This window comes from Hyperolius riggenbachi, chromosome 10 (genome assembly GCF_040937935.1).
Source record: "Hyperolius riggenbachi isolate aHypRig1 chromosome 10, aHypRig1.pri, whole genome shotgun sequence".
Lineage (NCBI taxonomy): Eukaryota > Metazoa > Chordata > Amphibia > Anura > Hyperoliidae > Hyperolius > Hyperolius riggenbachi.
The window spans coordinates 48,841,031-48,860,562 of record NC_090655.1 but is presented as its reverse complement, the minus strand read 5'-3'; the positions used below and the strand labels follow the sequence as shown (position 1 = coordinate 48,860,562).

The 19,532-nt window shown below is 43.0% G+C and overlaps 2 protein-coding genes across 3 annotated transcripts in view; one reads left to right on the top strand and one right to left on the bottom strand.

The window, feature by feature from the left end:
• LTBR (lymphotoxin beta receptor) overlaps window positions 1-19,532 on the top strand; it is a 390,915-nt gene that overhangs the window by 98,396 nt on the left and 272,987 nt on the right. The window contains exon 3 of one of the 2 annotated variants that reach the window (XM_068258499.1): window positions 19,445-19,525. The exons of the other annotated variant lie outside the window; for it this stretch is intronic. The gene's annotated coding sequence lies outside the window, so the exon portion shown is untranslated. The remainder of the gene's footprint in view (window positions 1-19,444; window positions 19,526-19,532) is intronic. 2 annotated transcript variants of the gene reach the window in all.
• SCNN1A (sodium channel epithelial 1 subunit alpha) overlaps window positions 3,213-19,532 on the bottom strand; it is a 137,149-nt gene continuing 120,829 nt past the window's right edge. Inside the window, exons 12-13 of the mRNA XM_068258495.1 lie at window positions 17,390-17,465; window positions 3,213-4,377 (exon numbers count right to left, since the gene is read on the bottom strand). Of these exons, the coding sequence (XP_068114596.1) occupies window positions 3,964-4,377; window positions 17,390-17,465 (490 nt within the window). The 3' untranslated portion in view covers window positions 3,213-3,963. The remainder of the gene's footprint in view (window positions 4,378-17,389; window positions 17,466-19,532) is intronic.

Genomic DNA, 19,532 nt, shown 5'->3' with positions numbered 1-19,532 from the left:
CCTCGGGTAACCCCTTGCTTGGAACCGTCCCCTTAAGGCTTCAGCCTCTTGTTCAAACTCCGCTGTTCCTGAGCAATTACGTTTAACTCTAATAAATTGACCCACAGGTATGTTCTTTTTTAATTTGATGGTATGATGTGAGCCAAATTGCAAAAGACTGTTCACCGCTGTTGGTTTCCTATATATATTAGTGGGGACATGCTGAAAGCATTAGAGCCATTAGATATTTTCTAGACATGGGGAACTTGGCTCCACATAGAAAAGAATTTCTCTTGGAGATGACAGCATTTGTTCTGACACATAATTTCTTCATTTTTGATGCTAAATATTATTTACAGGTCAGAGGCGTTGCGATGGGGGCCAAGTGTGCCCCCTCCATCGCCAATCTGTATCTTGGATGGTGGGAACGGGAAGTCGTGTGGTCACAAAAATATGACCTGTACCACCCACATATTCTTGGGTGGTACAGGTTCATTGATGACCTATTAATTCTATGGCAGGGACCTCGGGATCTCTGTCTTAGATTTCTTGAGGCCCTTAATGTTAATGATTTGAACCTATTGCTCACACATCATATGTCTCTAGATCATATTGAATTTTTGGACCTGGTGATCAGGAAGGGCCCCACTGGCACCGTCTCCACTAATATATATAGGAAACCAACAGCGGTGAACAGTCTTTTGCAATTTGGCTCACATCATACCATCAAATTAAAAAAGAACATACCTGTGGGTCAATTTATTAGAGTTAAACGTAATTGCTCAGGAACAGCGGAGTTTGAACAAGAGGCTGAAGCCTTAAGGGGACGGTTCCAAGCAAGGGGTTACCCGAGGAGATGCCTTGAGACAGCATTAAGGAGAGCAAGAACAATACCCAGGTCGGAGTTATTACAACAGAGACAAGTAACTACTAGGAAGAGAAATCAAAATGGGAAAGTACGAATTACAACTCCATTCAACTGTCAGTGGAATGAGCTCTATAGAGTTGTTTCCAAACACTGGGATATTCTAGCTAATGATAAAGATTTAAAACCCTTCCTTACCACACATCCCAGCGTCACTGCCAAAAGAGCTCCCACCTTGAGAAATTTACTGTGCAGAAGCCACTTTCAGAGGCCCTGTCGAAGTGGAGTGACAAAGGGAAGCTTTGCATGTGGGAACTGTACAATCTGTCCCAACATGAGAGCTACAAAATATATAATCAGTAAAACTAATGGCAAGAAATTTTTTATCAATGAATTCATTAATTGCAAGTCAGTCGCTGTGATATATCTGCTACAATGCCCCTGTGGCTGGCAATATGTAGGCCAGACAAAGAATGTACTAAAATTGAGGCTACAGAAACACGTCTCGGTAGCAAAATTAGCAGGACGTGATAAGTTAAATGGAAAAACTCTGACTATGTTAGCTACACATGCATTAAACAGCCATGGGGGTTCTTTAAGAGACTGGTTATTTGTTGGTCTACAACAAATTAAAACCAACATTAGGGGAGGAGATGTTGTCAACAAGCTCCTTCGAGCTGAATTAAGATGGATCTATAGGTTACAAACCCGTAGCCCTGCAGGACTGAACGAGGAGTTCAGTTTTGCTTGTTACTTACCTCAGTAGATTGCTTTGTGTACTCTGTGACTTCCATTCCACTATGTCTTGATGTCCTAAGGCCAGTATGGTTTGTCCCATGATTTAAATTTTAATCCTTTGTATATTCTAGATATTATATATGTAGGATTTCGTCACCGTACGGTGAGTATTATCCCTGTTTTTACACAGTTCACTTTTACTTGTTTACGGTTTTTTATGGACTGTATGATTCACTTTTGTAGTTTGCACATTTGTGGTTTGCACAGGTCACTTTTAGCACTATAGATCTGTATCTTTGTACTTATGGTATATAGGTCTCTTTTGTTTTATTCCATGTTGTATGTTCACAGGTTGCCCTGACTGGAAGTGAGTAACAGTCAAGTGGCAACCTAATAGAGAGTCACCATTACCACATATTTTATTTGTTTGCAGGAGTTGCAAGTAAGTAGCAACTTCATGCAAAACATACAATCACTCTGAAAAGGTGGGGAACATGCACTGATACACTCTTGGTTTATATTACCAATTATACATACTAAGTATAGGTACTGATATACGATTGGATTACTAAATATCACTAACTATGTGTATTTATTACATATATAGGTTACTAAAACTGCACTTGGACACTTTATTACAAGATGATATACATCCGAAGAACTGCGATTGATTGCACGAAGCACTTTCACAACTTTATGCACTTTATTATATTGTTTTTACACATGTTTATAATATGGTATCTTTATATTTTGGTTTTTAATGTTGTATAAATTTTGGTCACCAGGGGGTAGTACAAACACTTTTGATACATGTGTGGTATCTATTTTGTTGTATTTATATTAGTATGGATGAGTACTGCCTAAACTGCTCTCAAGTGTCATTCACTGCATCCCCCCAGATTCATTACTTTATTGATATTAATTTTATTTTTTAAACTTCCTATTCTCGTAATTTCTTAGCCTGTAGTATGGGTAATTTATTCCCATGTCGCTCTGCATTATGTGTCAGAGCGCCGATGCAGCCGCTGGAGCGCATCGGCGGCTCTACACGTAGTATGACGTAGCGCCGGTGCGTGAGGTGAAACGCACAGCGCTGCGTCATCAAGAGGCGTGGCCACGCCCACCCGGAAATGGCAGAGCGCGGACAGCGATATTGCACGCTGTCCCAGGATAATATAAAAGGGGACTACTATACACTAATTCCTCAATCTCCGACGAAGCAGAGGGGTCTGCGATACATGTGAGGTCTAGCGGGGGCACAGGAAGGGTGTCTGTACTGATCTGGTGGTAAGCATTCCTCCTTTCTTTCTTCTATCCTTTCATGCATAATTTGTACAGCAGTGGATATACATAGGACGCTGCACTCTTAGGCATTTTGATGAAGGATTGGTATGGTTATACTTTGCTTGCCCAGTGTTTCAGTTTACTTAGTTATTATTACACTATTTTGTATTATATTGGGATGTTGATCACTATTTTATGAGTCATCTTACCATGACATCCAACCTGTATCCCCCGCTATATGTTTTACTTGTGTTTTAAAGGGACAAGTCCCTAATAAATTTCTTGTACTTTATGGTGCTATTTGTATGGATTTATTATATTATTCTTTGCTATATGGATGCTTTCCTTTTGAGTTTTGTCTGATATCACTTATCCATGGCATATATGAATATCATTTGGCTCTGTTGCTGTCTTGCATTGTCCCCTATTCATCTTTATTAGCAATGACAAATTCAGGAGCATGAACTAGGGCTTTAAGAAATGTTCAAACTATCAAATCAGTAATTTTAAAACAAATTTAAAAAGAAAAAAGTCAAACCCTGTGCCGCTACATCACCATATATAAAGTACAGATGACCCCCAAATTTGGCAGCCTCCACTTCATCTGTCCACTGAGCTATTGTAGGTCCTCCCGTGAGCTGCAGGGGAGCTGCTGGTTCACCCCCTCCTTCCCTCTCCACAGGGCAGAATGGACAGCTCAACACTGACACTGTCACCCGAAGCGATCATGAAGGATTATTTCTGGTGACATTTATCCAAAATGTTCATTGTTGACTTGAGTTTGATCAGTAGCCATGCGTTACATTGTACAGAGCTGACTGATATAATTCTGTGTATAAAGCATGTTTGATGCAGCATCAGGTATGAAGAGATGACAGTGTAGCTGCATAGAAGAGCTGATCAGTGGAAGCTTTATTTAGCCTATTGACCATATGAATAGTTTTTCTAGCACAGAGAGAAAGTAGGTCGCTCCGTTTCCTTTCTTGTGTGCAGTCATTAAATTTTCCCCTTTGACCCTTTCAAGTTTTTTTTTCTCGGGTTGCTCCTCCTATTCCTAACTCATTTACAACTGTTATTATAATTAATCAGCCAGCTCTCTATTCAGCTCTCCACCCGGCCTCCCCACGATGGGAGGTGTGGCTACGATGGGACATGTGACTGCGAACGCTAGATGAGCGGGAAGACCCTCCCCCCAATGAGCTCAGGTCAAGGGTCTCATAGGCTGGTGGGGGTGTGATATCTGCCACCACCCTCATTTGGCTCTGGGGCGGGTCTTCACTTGTAACTTGGCCGTTCCTTGGTTCGGGGTGCCTGAAGGAGGCGTTCGGGGTCGGGGCGGGGCCTGCTTCTTCCACGGAGGGCGTCTTGCGGTTGTGGTGACGATGAATGAGAATGATCACCCCGATGGCAATCAGATCGAAAACCAACTCGCCCATCTCTACCACCGAAAGGACAGAAGAGCCAAACCAAAGGCTCCATTGACTGCCCAGCAATGACAAAAGCATCACCATCTGAGGAGATAGAAGAAAGATATGACAACATTACAAAGCAATGAACATATGGGACAGCACAGTGGCTAAAGGTGGCCATACATTACTCGATTTTCCTGTACGGTTGACCGATTCGATCATTTTATCAATTTGAGGGAGAATTGATTATATTGCATGCTGCTCGATTGACTAGAATTGGCAAATTGGCAAATCGACCAATTTAATTGATGGGACAGGATTAAAGATTTTGGTGGTTCGTAAAGAAATCAGCTGCTGTTCACATGGTTTCGATCAACACAAAATCGATTTTTGGTTTCAGAGCATGAAGGCACAACATCGTTTAGGTTGGTAGTGAAGGAGAATTGCATAGGATCTCGCTTGTAGCATGTGGGCCACTAGTCTGTTGACTTTCGATCAACCACACAGTAATTGATCACCCAATAAATTCGATGGCTTAATCGCTCTATGGAACACTGAGTAATGTATGCCTACCGTTAGAGTATTTGTGGTAAAATAGAGTAAGGGTAGCTGCACACATGCTGCGGTGCGATTTTCCTGCCCGCCGCAGGACAATTGCACCAAACTATTTTGTGTTTAAATCACCCTGTGGCAAAAGTGCACCAACAGAGGGATTTGCATAGCTCCACCCCCACTCAGTGACGTTCATGTTGGACACGAAAAACGTCACTGATTTTTGAATGAGTGACTCATGCTCCCCGCACCGCTACCCCAATCTAATGCAGTTGCGTGCCGAGTGGTTGGCAGCCCAGTGCAGATTGTGCGTTGTCAGAAACACCTCCATCATATGGCGGGTAGTGTGGCCATTCTCATAGAGACTAATAGCCACTGTGACATTGGGGGGAGCGTACTGCGAGCCAACATGTGAAAGGGGCCTCAAAATACCTTTATTCAGCAAGCGTCTCCAAATTTTCATTTACAAACAAGGGAAGTGAACTTTTTTTCATTCTTATGAAAAGGCAATATTGTCAGTCACTTTATGAACACAGTGAAATTGGCAATGACCGAATTAGGATCAGCTTTTTTTCTATTTCTTGCTTTAGTTCAAACCGTAACCAAGAAATTAACTTCATCCCAATCAGTAGCTGATACCCCCTTTCCCATGAGAAATCTTTTCCTTTTCACAAACGGATCATCGGGGGGGGGGGGGGGGGGGGGGGCAGGGCGCTCTACATGGCTGATATTGTGGTGAAACCCCTCCCACTGTGTGATGTCAGGACCATGGTTCTGACATCACACTGTGGGAGCCTTGTTGCATTGTGGGAAATACATTCCAACTGCCAAAAAGCAGCATCTCCTTCCACTAACATCACCTGCCAGCAGTAGAAATGTCACCATGTGATAAATGTCAGAATGTAAATCAGGGAGAGGAACGTTTTTACAATGGCCTAACACTAACTAAATCATTTATACATAATTATTGCAAAAATGAAGCACTTTTTTATTATATTATTTTCACTGGAGTTCCTCTTTAATACACTTGACGGATTATAAATGTTATACTCATTAACCTTTTACATGCTGAAATTCATGCATACAACCGCTTTTATCAGAGATTTATTGCTGTCTGTGAAAAAGCTATTGTGCGTGTAATAGTGTGCAAAGTGTTAATCGGTATGTCCTTTTTGATTGGACCACAACCCTTTAGCAACCATTTATCAAGTCCAGCTTACTTAAAGAGACTCCGTAACAAAAATTGCATCCTGTTTTTTATCATTCTACAAGTTCCAAAAGCTATTCTAATGTGTTCTGGCTTACTGCAGCACTTTGTACTATCACAGTCTCTGTAATAAATCAACTTATCTCTCTCTTGTCAGACTTGTCAGCCTGTGTCTGGAAGGCTGCCAAGTTCTTCACTGTTGTGGTTCTGCTATGAACTCCCCCTTCTGGCCCCTCTCTGCACACTGCCTGTGTGTTATTTAGATTAGAGCAGCTTCTCTCTTCTCTCTTATCTTTTACAAGCTGGATAAATCCTCCTCTGAGCTGGCTGGGCTTTCACATAGTGAGGAATTACAGACAAGGGCAAAGCTGTTTGCAGGAAGAAAAGAGCAGCCTGAAACTTCAGTGCATGAGAACTGCAGGGAGAAAGAAACACACAAATGATCTCTTGAGATTCAAAAGGAAGGCTGTATACAGCCTGCTTGTGTATGGATGTATTTTCTATGTGTGGACATACTGTACATCAACCTACTTCCTGTTTTGGTGGCCATTTTGTTTGTTTATAAACGCACTGGTATGTTTACTTTTGTGTGATTTTAACAATACAGATTCTTTTTAAAGGGTTTTCCTGTGTAGCTCTTTTTTTATTATACACCAGTGAAAAATATTGGCTCTTCCTCATTTCCCCAGTTATTCCGATCTTTAAATAAATGATAATATCAGACAAAGGGAACTCCTGAGTAGTTTCATAACAACATTTTAAAGTTGTTTCTCAATTCATTTAAGGAACAAACAACGTTACTCAACACCAATATCACCGACGTGAAAAAGGAACTAATGATTTAGCAGCAATAATGTCAACCAAGCACTTTAAGGAGTTTTATCTCATTATTCTTTGCAAAGCTGCCTCACGTTGGTTGGGTAGGTTTTCTGGCTCTTTTTAGGTTCTGCCTCAACATCTACGTTGAGTTCAGGTCAGGTTCTTGAAGGAAACCTGTGAGATCCACAGGAGAAAAAGTTAGATACTGGACTCCCAGTTGCTACACACTTTCGGTCCAACGGACACAGCATGGATGATCTTCGTGTCACTGCCCTGAAGGGCGGCTTCAAAACGTCAAATGACCGATTAATAGCAGAAACAAAATTTATAAATTGTTTCAAAGCTGTGCAGAAGGGTCTGAATAAGGACAACAACTTTCTATATTGGTATGAGATGGATGATATATGAACTGTCTCAGCCACCCTAGCTGAACTTGTGAACTAAGAATTTACGATACCTCTGGGTCAATCCTAATACCAGGTCTGGGAGCAATAAAGTAAAGTAAACAAGGATCCTTATCTTACCCCATTTAGATGGTCTGTTTGTATTAAGGCATCTTAATGATGTATTTATGCTTGAAAAAAATATCTGTTTTTCCTTTTGATGTTGCATGTATATAAGCTGTCTGTACCACCAGCTTGCAAACTAACAGGATATAAACCTGACGAAGGCTGCAAGGCCGAAAGCTTGTTTATTCTTATTCATTTGTAGTTAGCCAATAAATGGTATCATCCTGATTTAAAACTTCTTGCTTTTACCTCAGTAGAGGGAAGCTTGTAGAGCCTAGACGCTTCCCACGTCCTTCTTGGGACCACCCCTTGATGCCGCTTGATGGGACCCTAGCGCAGGATGCCTTGGGTCTACACAGTAGCTCAATATAACTCCGCCTCGGTGGAAAAAGCAGAGGCGTATCTAGAGGGGTGCAGGCATGGCTCTTGCCATGGGCGCCACAGCACCAAGGGTGCCATGCCTGCTACTGTGCTGCACCGCTATGTCTGCCCCTGTGACTCACATTTCATATCAGATTAATTCTCTTATCTGAGGAACATGGGTACTTAATTTATATATGTAGGGTGGACTTTGCTTGTGTTAGAAAAGAGGACAGAGAGGGAATAAGAAGAGATATTTCCAAAAAAGTAACTTCAGCAATATCCAGAGCCAAAAACCACAGGCAACCATTACACATGTACGCGAGAAAGGATGCTGTCTTTAGATGAGAGGGGGGCTCTGACTGTAGTGGGGGGGGGGGGGCGCAATTTCAGTGTTTGCCATAGGCCCTATATTACCCAGATACGCCCCTGGGAAAAAGCCAAGCCTGAGTTGCCCTGTGCTACTGCACAAGCACAAGGCATCATGCATAGTGCTCACACACTCGTTCATGGACTATGTGGCGCAGCCAAGAGCACTGCTAGACAAGGCCCTTGTTGATGAGGTTCCAATGGTCCCAGCACTGGAACGGTGGAGGCATGGGGGAAGCCTCTGGATATTCTAGAGGTTTCCCTCTACTGTGGTAATTACCCATTCGAGGTACTCCCCCCTACCCCCAGGTACAGCTTAACTGGGATAGTCCAAAACTTTAATTTTGCTTCTCCTCATCCATCCTGATATAGAGTTGAAGTTGTGTTTTGAATTATCTGATGGCATAACTCAATTACACTTTAGTGTCACCTCTTGTACAGAGACTAGACGTATGCAAAATTTCTAAACATGCCACTGCCAGCGCCAGCTATGTTTGAATCAGGTTTATTAAATGTCTTGCCCAAATCTACCGAACATACTAAAGTCCACATTGGTCAGCAGGGATGTCATTGAGGTGCAAATAAATTGAGATGATTGATAATTATGCTAATTATTATGAAAACCTATCAAATCTTGCAGTAAAAGCGTTTGATTGGTCTATTTTCAAGCTGCATAGTTTCGCAGGAACATTTGCATAATTCTGCATCATTTTATTTCCCAGATGGAGCTGCTCTTCAATAAAGCACTAGAATAGCTGGGAGCCACTACAGGTGCATTGCATAATCGCAGATGACTTTCCACAGCGATTTAGCTACTTTAGCCACTGATAAGATTGCTTCGGGATCGCTATCAATATGAAGCAAGCTGCATTTTGCAATCCCTGCGCTCGCAATGCTGCTAGTGGGACCACTCCCATAGGGATCCACTGGCATAGCGCTTTGACAATCGCCGGCGATTAGCAAGCGCTACCAAAACGCACCTAGTGCATCCCAGACCGAAGGGAAGAAAGAGGCTTAGGGCCTTTTTCCACCAGCCTGCGATTTGCGATGTGCTTCTGATCGCAAATCGCAAGGTACATTAAACTAATGGAAACTGCAGCAGCAATTTCCATTAGTGCGATCCGATTGCGATGCGATTTTGGTCAAAGCGCAATCGTCGTCCTGCCGCGTTTTGTATGCGATTGAGCTGGACTATAATGAGTATAGTAAAAAAAACTTTTCATAGAGGTTGGCGCTCACGGTGCTTATCAAGAATTGATAACTGTATACGTCTCATAACACTTCATCCACAATAAACATTCACAATTAAAAGTCCATCAAGAGATAAAACATGAGCAATTCTTCATAAAAACGAGTTGCAATTCTTCAGATGTATAGAGGCCGCCACCACACCCTTTGTGTGCCACTCACCGCAACAAACAGACCAACCAATGGTCTATATGCACATCGGGACCGTTCCCGGGTCGTCCCCCACCTCTCTGGCACCAATGAGTCCTCCCTTAAATCCGACAGTCCTCTCGATTATACCTACATATCAGTGCCTCATATCGTATGAGCTTATAGATAGATATATCTTGAAGGCAGGCACTGATATGTAGGTATATGATAAGTTTTAGATGTATGTATATATAGCGTACACTGTATAACATTTCTGCCCCACTGTTGGCGGAACTGGCTGGCTGCGGAGGGAAGGCGGACGCATTGTGACGTGATACAGGGGAGGAGATACATAAGGGAAGCCAAGCGCATCAGACTCCGTGCCCCTGATGAGTCATTTATGACGAAATCGATTGGGCGGAGTCTGATGCGGAAGGACTACTAGCGTCTATCAGCGGTGGCGAGGCGGCGAACGCGGAAGGTCCTATCATCCACCGAGCGCGCGGCGGAGGTGAGAGGGACCATACGGCTATCCGGAGCCTGCCAGCCCTGGCCATCAATTACGGGGGAGAGCCCGTTTAAACAAATTACTCTGAGCGAGCATTTTAAGGAGGAGCATGTGAGTGTAACCTGTATTTTTTATCAATAAACCTTTTAAAGCAATACTGCACTATATGAGGCTTTTTATTGAGGTAATCGAGAGGACTGTCGGATTTAAGGGAGGACTCATTGGTGCCAGAGAGGTGGGGGACGACCCGGGAACGGTCCCGATGTGCATATAGACCATTGGTTGGTCTGTTTGTTGCGGTGAGTGGCACACAAAGGGTGTGGTGGCGGCCTCTATACATCTGAAGAATTGCAACTCGTTTTTATGAAGAATTGCTCATGTTTTATCTCTTGATGGACTTTTAATTGTGAATGTTTATTGTGGATGAAGTGTTATGAGACGTATACAGTTATCAATTCTTGATAAGCACCGTGAGCGCCAACCTCTATGAAAAGTTTTTCTATATATTGTTATAGAGGAGGCGAACTGGTGTCATACATGTAATAGGAGCCTGGAAAGATTTTTCTGCTGTGAGCGCTAACCTCTTGCTGCTATATAATGAGTATAGTAGCGCAATCGCAATCGCATGGTGGAAATTGAAACGCGATTGCGATCGGGATCGCAATCGCGATCGCATTTCATAGTGGGAAAGAGCCCTTACGGCTGGAGATTCCCTTAAAGCCTGACAACACTTTGGCTGATGCTGAGATGGTATTTTCAGCTCACAAATGTGTTTTTTTTTTTTTATGAAGCTGGGGAAGGTTGTATAAATGACGAGCGGAAAGTGTGATCACATGCGTCCCCGCCGAGCATGGGGGAGAATATTGCAAGTCATCCGCACGCTGTGTCAGACACCCCCCGCTCGTGTCGTGTGAGCTCTGCACCGGCTCTTGTGGTTACAGATGTTATTTTTCAAAAACGAGAACCACAGGGCTGGTTGCAAAAGATAATCCGAGAATCCGCATAATGGTATTGTCATAACTCTGCTTATTCTATGCCTTCCATTTGTCAGTATTGTGTACCAGAAACCCCCTTTCCCCCAGGATCTCCCCAGCAGTAAAACCTGTCCTACAGCAGTTGGTGACATTTATCCAGAGCTGTAAAAGCAGGAGAGTTATCAGCTGGGGTAAGCTTGGTACTGGTACTGTGAGGGTTAATGAGGTGCAATATTACTAGCTCTGACACAGTCCCCCATTTGCAAAAGCAGTCACATGACCACATCCACAGCTCATTACAATAACTCAGATTTTACTTAAATTACATCTTTTCCACCCCCCCCCCCCCCAAATAAATAAATAAAATAAAGACAATCAATGAAACAAAAAGATCTTATGTGCTTACTTAACATGAAAAAAAGATCTCCTGTTTTGTTTTGCACAGCCACTTTATTACTTTTATACTGTCACTTGTAAAGTAATGTATATGTATAACTATCTGAGTGGGAGAGCAAAGCTAACTGAGACAGGATTGGTTCACACATAAGGTGTCAAGTCCTGTTCTGTCAGTTTTTGACAGTTGGCATTAGTTTTGTATGTGTTTTTATGACTTGGTTCACACATAATTCTGTTTTTGTTAGATTTGTAGTGGGTTTCTTTCTTCCTGTGTTTCTAGCACAACAAGGACTGGTAAAGGCAGTGTTTTTGGCGGGTGACAAAGCGTTGTTTGAAAGTGATCAACTGCCACTACATTTAAATGAATGGAAGCAGTTTTTAAACGATGGGGTTAGCTTTTTGCATTGCCTGTATAAACGCTTGGGTAGATCCCAACGTCGTCTTGTCTACTTGTTGCATCCAAGACATCCAAGCTGTATTTCAGAGGTTCCATTCTCCTCCAACCCCACCTCCCCGGGGCTCAAAACGTGCTGCCACAACCAAACCCGAAAACCTATGCCAATACTTTTCTGCTTGGTAGCAGCAAAGCATTTAGCGTCGGCTAAATCAGCTGCTGCCAGCCAGCCCACGAAAGCCTGTCTGAACCAGCCCCTATTGTGCCGAAAGTCTGGCGTCATAGACTTATGTTCTAGGAAAGCATGTTGTGGTAGAGTACATGTTATCTTGGTATTTCCTGTCCCATGTGTGACCAGTTATAGTGTAAAAAGGGGAAGGGGGGTTCTACTTTACGGATTAGCTTTAGGCTGGTTTCACACCAGAAACCAGCGTCAGCAATGCGGTGTGAAAGGGCCCTTAAAGGACAACTGTAATGAGAGGGGTATGGGGGCTGCATATTTATTTCTTTTTAAGCAATACCAGTTTCCTGGCTGTCCTGCTGATCCTCTGCCTGTAATAATTTTAGGATTAGACCCTGAACAATCATGCAGCATATAAGTTTTTCTGACATCAATGTCAGATCTGACAAGATTAGCTATATGCTTGTTTCTGGTGTGATTCAGACACTACTGCAGCCAAATAGACCAGCCAGGCTGCCAGGCAACTTGTGATGTTTAAACAGAAATAAATATGGCAGCCTCCATATCCCTGTCATTACAGTTGTCCTTTAAAGGGAAGGAGCAAGCTCCAAAACCCCTCCCAGATCTTGCTGCAGCCTAGGTGTCCCAGGATTCCCTCCATTGCAGATATCGACCTCGCCAGGCCGCTCACAATCGCACTCACGGGGCTTGGAGCGTTCTGCGCAGGCATAGAAGTACTAATGCTCCAGACCATGTGAGCAGGATCATGAGCCACTCTCGTTCAGGCGCAGAAGATGCCGACCTGACGAGGGGATCTGCAAAGGAGGGGATCCCAGGATACTGGGGCTGCGGTGAGGGACACATAGGCTGCCAGGGGCTGGAGAAAGCCCCAGGTAAATAGGTCTGGGTTTTTTTTGTTTTTATTTGCGCACGCACCTTCCCTTTAAAGTAAATCTGCCACTTCCTTCCCCAAGATAAAGAAAGCTGTGTATGAATAGGAATACGTCCAAAGAAAATGAAGGGGATTTTAACTGGATACATTTTATGTGCTGTGCAGTTCACGTAAGCAGAATGGAATACCCAGACACTGTATATATGTACAATTTACACTTACTGAATGACGAAAGTTTATTTGTTCTGTATTTTTTTTGGCTATGTACAGTAGTAATTTATTTATAAAGAATGTGACATAGATGGGCTCAAGTGGAACAAACTTAAAGGGATAATTAAGCCTTGCAAAAAAAACCCCTGGGGCTTCTACCAGCCCCCTGCAGCCTTCCTGTGCCCTCGCAGTTACTCACTGATCCTCCTGTCCTCCGCCGCAAGCTAGATTCATTTTCAGCCGACAGCTCACTGCGCCTGCACAGGCCTGACACATCCTTCTTCGCGCTCCCGTCCGCAATAGTGTCCTGCGCAGGACGCTTGTGGACGGGATTGTGGAGAAGGCTACACGTGGCCAGGCCTGTCAGCGAAACAAAACTAGCTGGCGGCGGGCGACAGGAGGATCCGTGAGCGACTGCGAGGGCACGGGACGGCTGCAGGGGGTTGGTAGAAGCCCCAGGTGAGTAAAACTGACTTTTTTTTTTTTTTTTTTGCAAGGCTTAAGTATCCCTTTAAGTCCAGGATTGCTCTAAGGTCTGTTGTAATTAACAGAAATCAGGGTGAAGGATAACAAGCAGCTGCGACAACATCAAACAACAATTAAGCAGTTGTACTCAAGCAAGAAGAGGAATCTGGATACACCAGTCTAACCGTGCTGGGCCTGCCAAGCTCATCCATCTTTTGCAGTTCATATGCAAATGACTGCTACTGATTTAGCAGCCAAATATTAGGATTTACAGTGTCTCCACCCGACTAATTATAGTTGTACCCTGATTTTGACAGTACTCCAAGCTCCGCCCACTTCTCCCCCGCAATTCCTACCTTCCCCCTATGCCAGCACCTGAATTTGTGTCAGCGGAGGAGGAAGAGGTAAACACTGACAGCCATGGCACAGCTTTTCTCCTAGCAGACTCAAAGCGGCAGAGCTGCAGCCACTCAATAGGCTGTAGCAGTGTTAAGGAGTCTTGCCCAATGTTTCCTTACTGAATAGGTACTGGCTTACTGAACAGGAAGAGCTGACATTTGAACCCAGGTCTCCTGTGTCAAAGTACCTTAACCAGTACACTATCCAGCCATTGTTTAACACTGTAATGTCCCCCTGTAACATTGTTTATTGTTGTAATGCCTCTCCCATATATTGCACAGTGTAATATGTTAGCAGTTAAAGGAAACATCAGGCATTTTAAGCTACCCGAGATCTATTAACTTGGTGCTTCCTCCAGCCCCATGGAGCCGATGTGTCCCTCCCAGCAGCTCCGCTCCCAGCTTCCAGCAGCCAGCCTGGTGTAACTCCCTGGTGCAGATTTTGTCCTCTACTGCGCCTTCACGAGCGCCGCTGTAAGTCACTTGCATGTGGGCTGGAGTGTTCTGCGCAGGCGCAGTAGAGGACGACCTAGCGAGGTCAGCCTCTACACCGGCGGGCACCCCGGGCCAGCAGCTGGGAGGGGAGCTGCTGCAAGGGGCTGGGGGAAGCCCCAGTAAGTAGATATGGGGTAGCTTAAAGGACCACTATCGCGAAAAAGTAGGCAGTTAATATCTGACAGAACTGACAGGTTTTGGGCCAGTCCATCTCCTCATGGGGGATTTTTAGGGTTTTCTTTTGTTTTCAACAGCATTTCCTGAACAGCAGTTTAACTGCCAAAATAGTAAGATACTAGCCAGCCTCCCTACTCACTTGCACACTATTTTGTCAGTTAGACTTTGCAAGTGCTGTTCAGGAACTGCTGTTGAAAATAAAGGAAACCCTGAGAATTCCCCATGAGGAGATGGACTGGCCCATAACCTGTCGGTTTTGTCAGATTTTAGCTGCCTACTTTTTTTGCGATAAGGGTCCTTTAAATGCCTGATGTTTCCTTTAATAAAGTATAATAATAAAAATAAAAGCAACACCACAGCTGAACATATGATTTTAAAGGAGGCTTTAGGTCTTTAGGAACGTCTTTATGTAGTTCAAAACCTTTCTGAAACTCCTTAGCGTAAGCGGTGATTATCTCTACACATAACATTCTAATAATGATATGGCTGTTTCTAAAGCTTAGAGAAGCAGTCAACATGCAGATGAGGTGTGAAATTACTGCAAGAGGGATGTGTCCATAGCTGTATCTCTGCATAGGCCATATAGGCCACAGCCTAAGGGAACCGCTGCCCAAGTTTGGTGTCTATATATAGGGAGGTGGGTTACTGGTATTAGAAAGGAGGCTGAGGGAAGTAAAAAAGTTTAAATCTGGCCCTGGTCATGTTTGAGGGTGCCCTAAACTGGAATCAGGAACAGTCACCTGGAGGCACGTTTGTGCCATCAATCGATATCACAGAAATCTATGGAATATGAAGAGATTTAACCACACGCAGGGGCAGATTCTGGAGCAGAACTGGTGCAAGAATGGAGCAGATGTCTCGATCCGGGATTCTGATTGGTTACTTTGTGCCGCTTATACACTTCTGCTCTTGTTTTGCACCAGCTTTGTGCCAAATCCCCTTGCTCTGTCCCACAGGTCTTCATTATTATTTTTAATGCAGTTGCATCAGGGTTGTGTTGTGCAAAATCATAATATTTTCTTTGAGATCTTGTCATGCCAGAGACCTGAGACCTGTTTCTCCTGTACTACACAGCAGAGGTACTTGTATGGCTTACATATGGCGTACATAACGTAATCCCGGTGTGACTTCTCATTGAACGCTGCTCCCTGAGACAATCTTAGACAATGTGCCTGAAGAACATAGAGAGCAGAATTTCCCAGCAGCACTGTGTCAAGGTCATGTCTGCGAGAACAGTGTAGCAGCATGGGATTTGTTTGATCAGCTGATAGATTTGCAAAGCTCCGATTTGCTGTGATCACATGGTTTAGCACATGGCAATGACTAGCAAATTAGAGACTTACATATCTATCACCTTATGTCCAAACCAAACATCCCCACAAAACAGGACCACAAAGTGCTGAGGCATGCTGTAAATAAAAATCATCAGTCATTGACCACAGTATTCACTAGAAGAGTTCTTGAAATCATTGTCATCACAAGAATTGTGCATTGTGAGCTTCATAAATTGGTTTCTTATGGCCGTACATCTGCAAATATGGTAAGCCTAAATGCTCAATGCCAAGCCTCATAAAGTATGCAGCCATTGGAGTAACGCAAACTTGTTCTCTGGAATGATGACTAGCATTTCCCTGTCTGGAAATCTGGTGGATGGAATCTGTGTTATCTGTATGTTAGAACGAATTTATAATAATTCAGCTTTAAGTGAACATCTGTGGTTACCCACAATGCACCGCTAATGAATATGCAAATTATCTCTTTATGCCCGTGAAGCCAAGCTTACATCCAGAACCGCTGGTGTCTAGCCTATCACTTTAAATTTTACAGATTTTCCTTAAAGGGGTTCTCTGCATGTCTAAAAAATACAAAAATGGACACTTACCTGGGGCTTCAATCGGCCCGTGCCGTCGTCCTCCGATGCTCTGTTCCCCTCCGCCGGTAACCTGCTAATTATTCGTCTAACTAGACAAATAGAACTGAGTGCTCGCTCCCGCACTTGCCTGTCCAGTAAGCTCCCGATGACGTGCGTGGCCACGGCCGCGCAGCCGCAGTTCTAATTGTCTAGTTAGACAAATAATTAACAGGCTATTGGCGGTGGGGAACGGAGCATTGGAGGAGGACAGCGCGGGATATTACAGCTGCAGGGGGCCGATAGAAGCACCAGGTAAGTGTCAGTTTTTGTATTTTTAGACATGCAGAGTACCCCTTTAAAGACAAATTATTGTAAATTCCTTCTGTATAAAGAAGGCAAACCAACCCAAGCGTTGCTTTTCAGTAGGAGGGCTTTTTGGTCTCTTTTAGTCCCCTATACTCTCCTTGTGGTATTGGGTCACCCCGAGCTGCTTGGTTACTGTGCTGTATGTTAGAAAAGCAATTCCTGCCTATGACCAGTGTGCCAACCATAAATTCTGAAGAGGGGTGAGGATAATGGTCTCATAGGTGGCACTTGGCCATTAGTGTTTGTGAAGAGAAACCTTAATGTTACAGCATATGATGATGTTCTAGAGAACTGTGTGACTTCAGCTAGTTTCATCACTATTATTGAACTTTATTTATAAAACACTGGCATATTACGCAGAGCGGAGCAATAGATAGGGGAGATATTACAACATTAATAATAAAGTAATTCTAAAATTTGCATAGTGCTTTTCTCCTGTTGAACTGGCTTACTAAATTGGAAGAGCCAAGATTTGAGCCCTGGTCTCCTGTATCAGAAGCAGTGTCCTTAGCCATTATCCAGCCACTAAACAATATTAAAGGACAATCTAATCATAATACCATAAAAATGATCAGCTGCGAAGCTGGCAGTAAGAGGCCAGCAGCTAACTTACATTTATTGTTGGCGATTCCTGGATGGTTTTATAATTCATTTCTTCAAAGTAAAGGTTCACCTTCGCCACTCCATTCCTGCAAACATTAAATTCAGTAACATTACCTTCTCTTATTTCTATCATCTGTAAACATTCATTTCTCCCCAATAAACCCTGGTGCTGCCATAGCCATTTAATTTTAGTTAGACTATCCTTTGATCCTTGATTTGAGGCGTAAACAGATGTTTTTGAAGTTTTTGGGAGTATGGCATTGCTGGAAAGGGCCACCAATGGCTAAACATTTTGGCCCATTCTTACATGTCCAGAGGACGCCTTCTGTGCATTGGTGGGGTTTGACAAATGTCTGGAGGACTAATGCTACGTACACACTTGCGATAACTATCGTTTGCAAGGAACGATAGTTACCAGACGAACGATATTGGAAAGATTGGAATGCAACGATGGGATGCAGCGATCATCATACACATTGTAACGATCGTTCTCGCAGAAAAGAACGATCAGAAGGGTATGTTGCGTACATATTTATATAAAATACAAAAAAAAACACTGATATGGAGTTACAATAGATACAAATATATGATTGTTAACTTGAAAACAAAGTTTAGTTGAAATGAGCAATGTAACAATCTTTACGGCCGCGCTACAAAGGAAGTACTGAAGCTGGGCAGAATTCAACGCAGGCGCAATGGCCCTTGTAACAATCGTTCTCGGCCGATGTCTGTACACACTATAGTTTTGTAACGATTGTCGGTAGATATGATCTGTCAGGTTGGATATTTCCATCTTTCCGATGTTGTTCTTTTGTCGTTCGTGTTAATGATCGTTTGGTAAAGTTCTTTCCCCGATTGTCGGTGGAACGATCGTTAATTAGCTGTTTCAAACGACCGTAGTCGCCAGTGTGTACGCAGCATTACTTCATTATAACTGACAGATACTCACTCGCATGCTTTGTATGTATCCCCTTATGGTGTCATATGCTTGCCAAGTACCCCCTGATATGAGTAAAATTATAAGTACCCCAAGTACCCCCTGCAATCCTTTAAGAGGAACTTTAAAGTGTAACTTTCGGGCATAAAATAAAAAATAAATTCTTTATTTTTATCTGGTAAACAAGTAATAAGGATGCTAATCAGGCAATCCAAAAGCTAAAATCTCTATTACTTTTCTTGTTTATAAATGATCATTCCCCAGTTTACCTGACTCTTATTTGGTACGTTGCCGCACAAAGGAAGTTGCAGGGCATGCTGGGTTGTCCTTTTTTACTTCGGTACATTAGTTAAGTCTCAGGGGAAATAAAGAAGCAAAAAAAGACAACCCAGCATGCCCTGCAACTTCCTTTGTGCGGTAACGTACCAAATAAGAGTCAGGTAAACTGGGGAATGATCACTTATAAACAAGAAAAGTAATAGAGATTTTAACTTTTGGATTGCCTGGTTAGCATCCTTATTACTTGTTCACCAGATAGAAATAAAGAATTGATTTTTGATTTTATACCCGACAGTTACACTTTAACCAAGGATTGAACTTCATCCCAATCAGTAGCTGATACCCCCTTTCCCATGAGAAATCTTAACCTTTTCTCGAACAGATCATCAGGTCACAAAGCTGATATTGTGGTGAAACCCCTCTCACAATGGGATGTCAGGGCCTAGGTCCTGACAGTTTCCTGTCTGTGAACCTCATTGCATTGTGGGAAATAGCAGCTGTTAGCAACTGCCAAGCAACCAGTATCTTCATCTGTACAGATGTATATCTATAAAAAAACAACCTTTTAGCCTATCACATTGTTAGGGGGTGTGATTATAAACAATGGCAGTTGGTGCTGTCTAGTTTTTTGTTTTTTCTTTTGTCTGCCAGTAGTAAAGATGATGATGCGCTCTTTAAAACACATATAGCATATTTATCATTAGAGCACCGTGATTGTTTATACATTATTTCCAAGAATTTGCTATTACTTTTAATTAGCTAAATACTTATTTGGTCTTGTTTATGTGTGATTTATGATTTTCTAAAGCTCAAAATTTGCCATACTTAATTGATTATGTTAATTCCAAGGAGGAAGATGGATCCCTGTGGTTCCTGGCAGAGAGGGATTCGGAATAGGGTGGGTGTCTAAAGCTCCATTAGAAATTAAAGGTCAGTG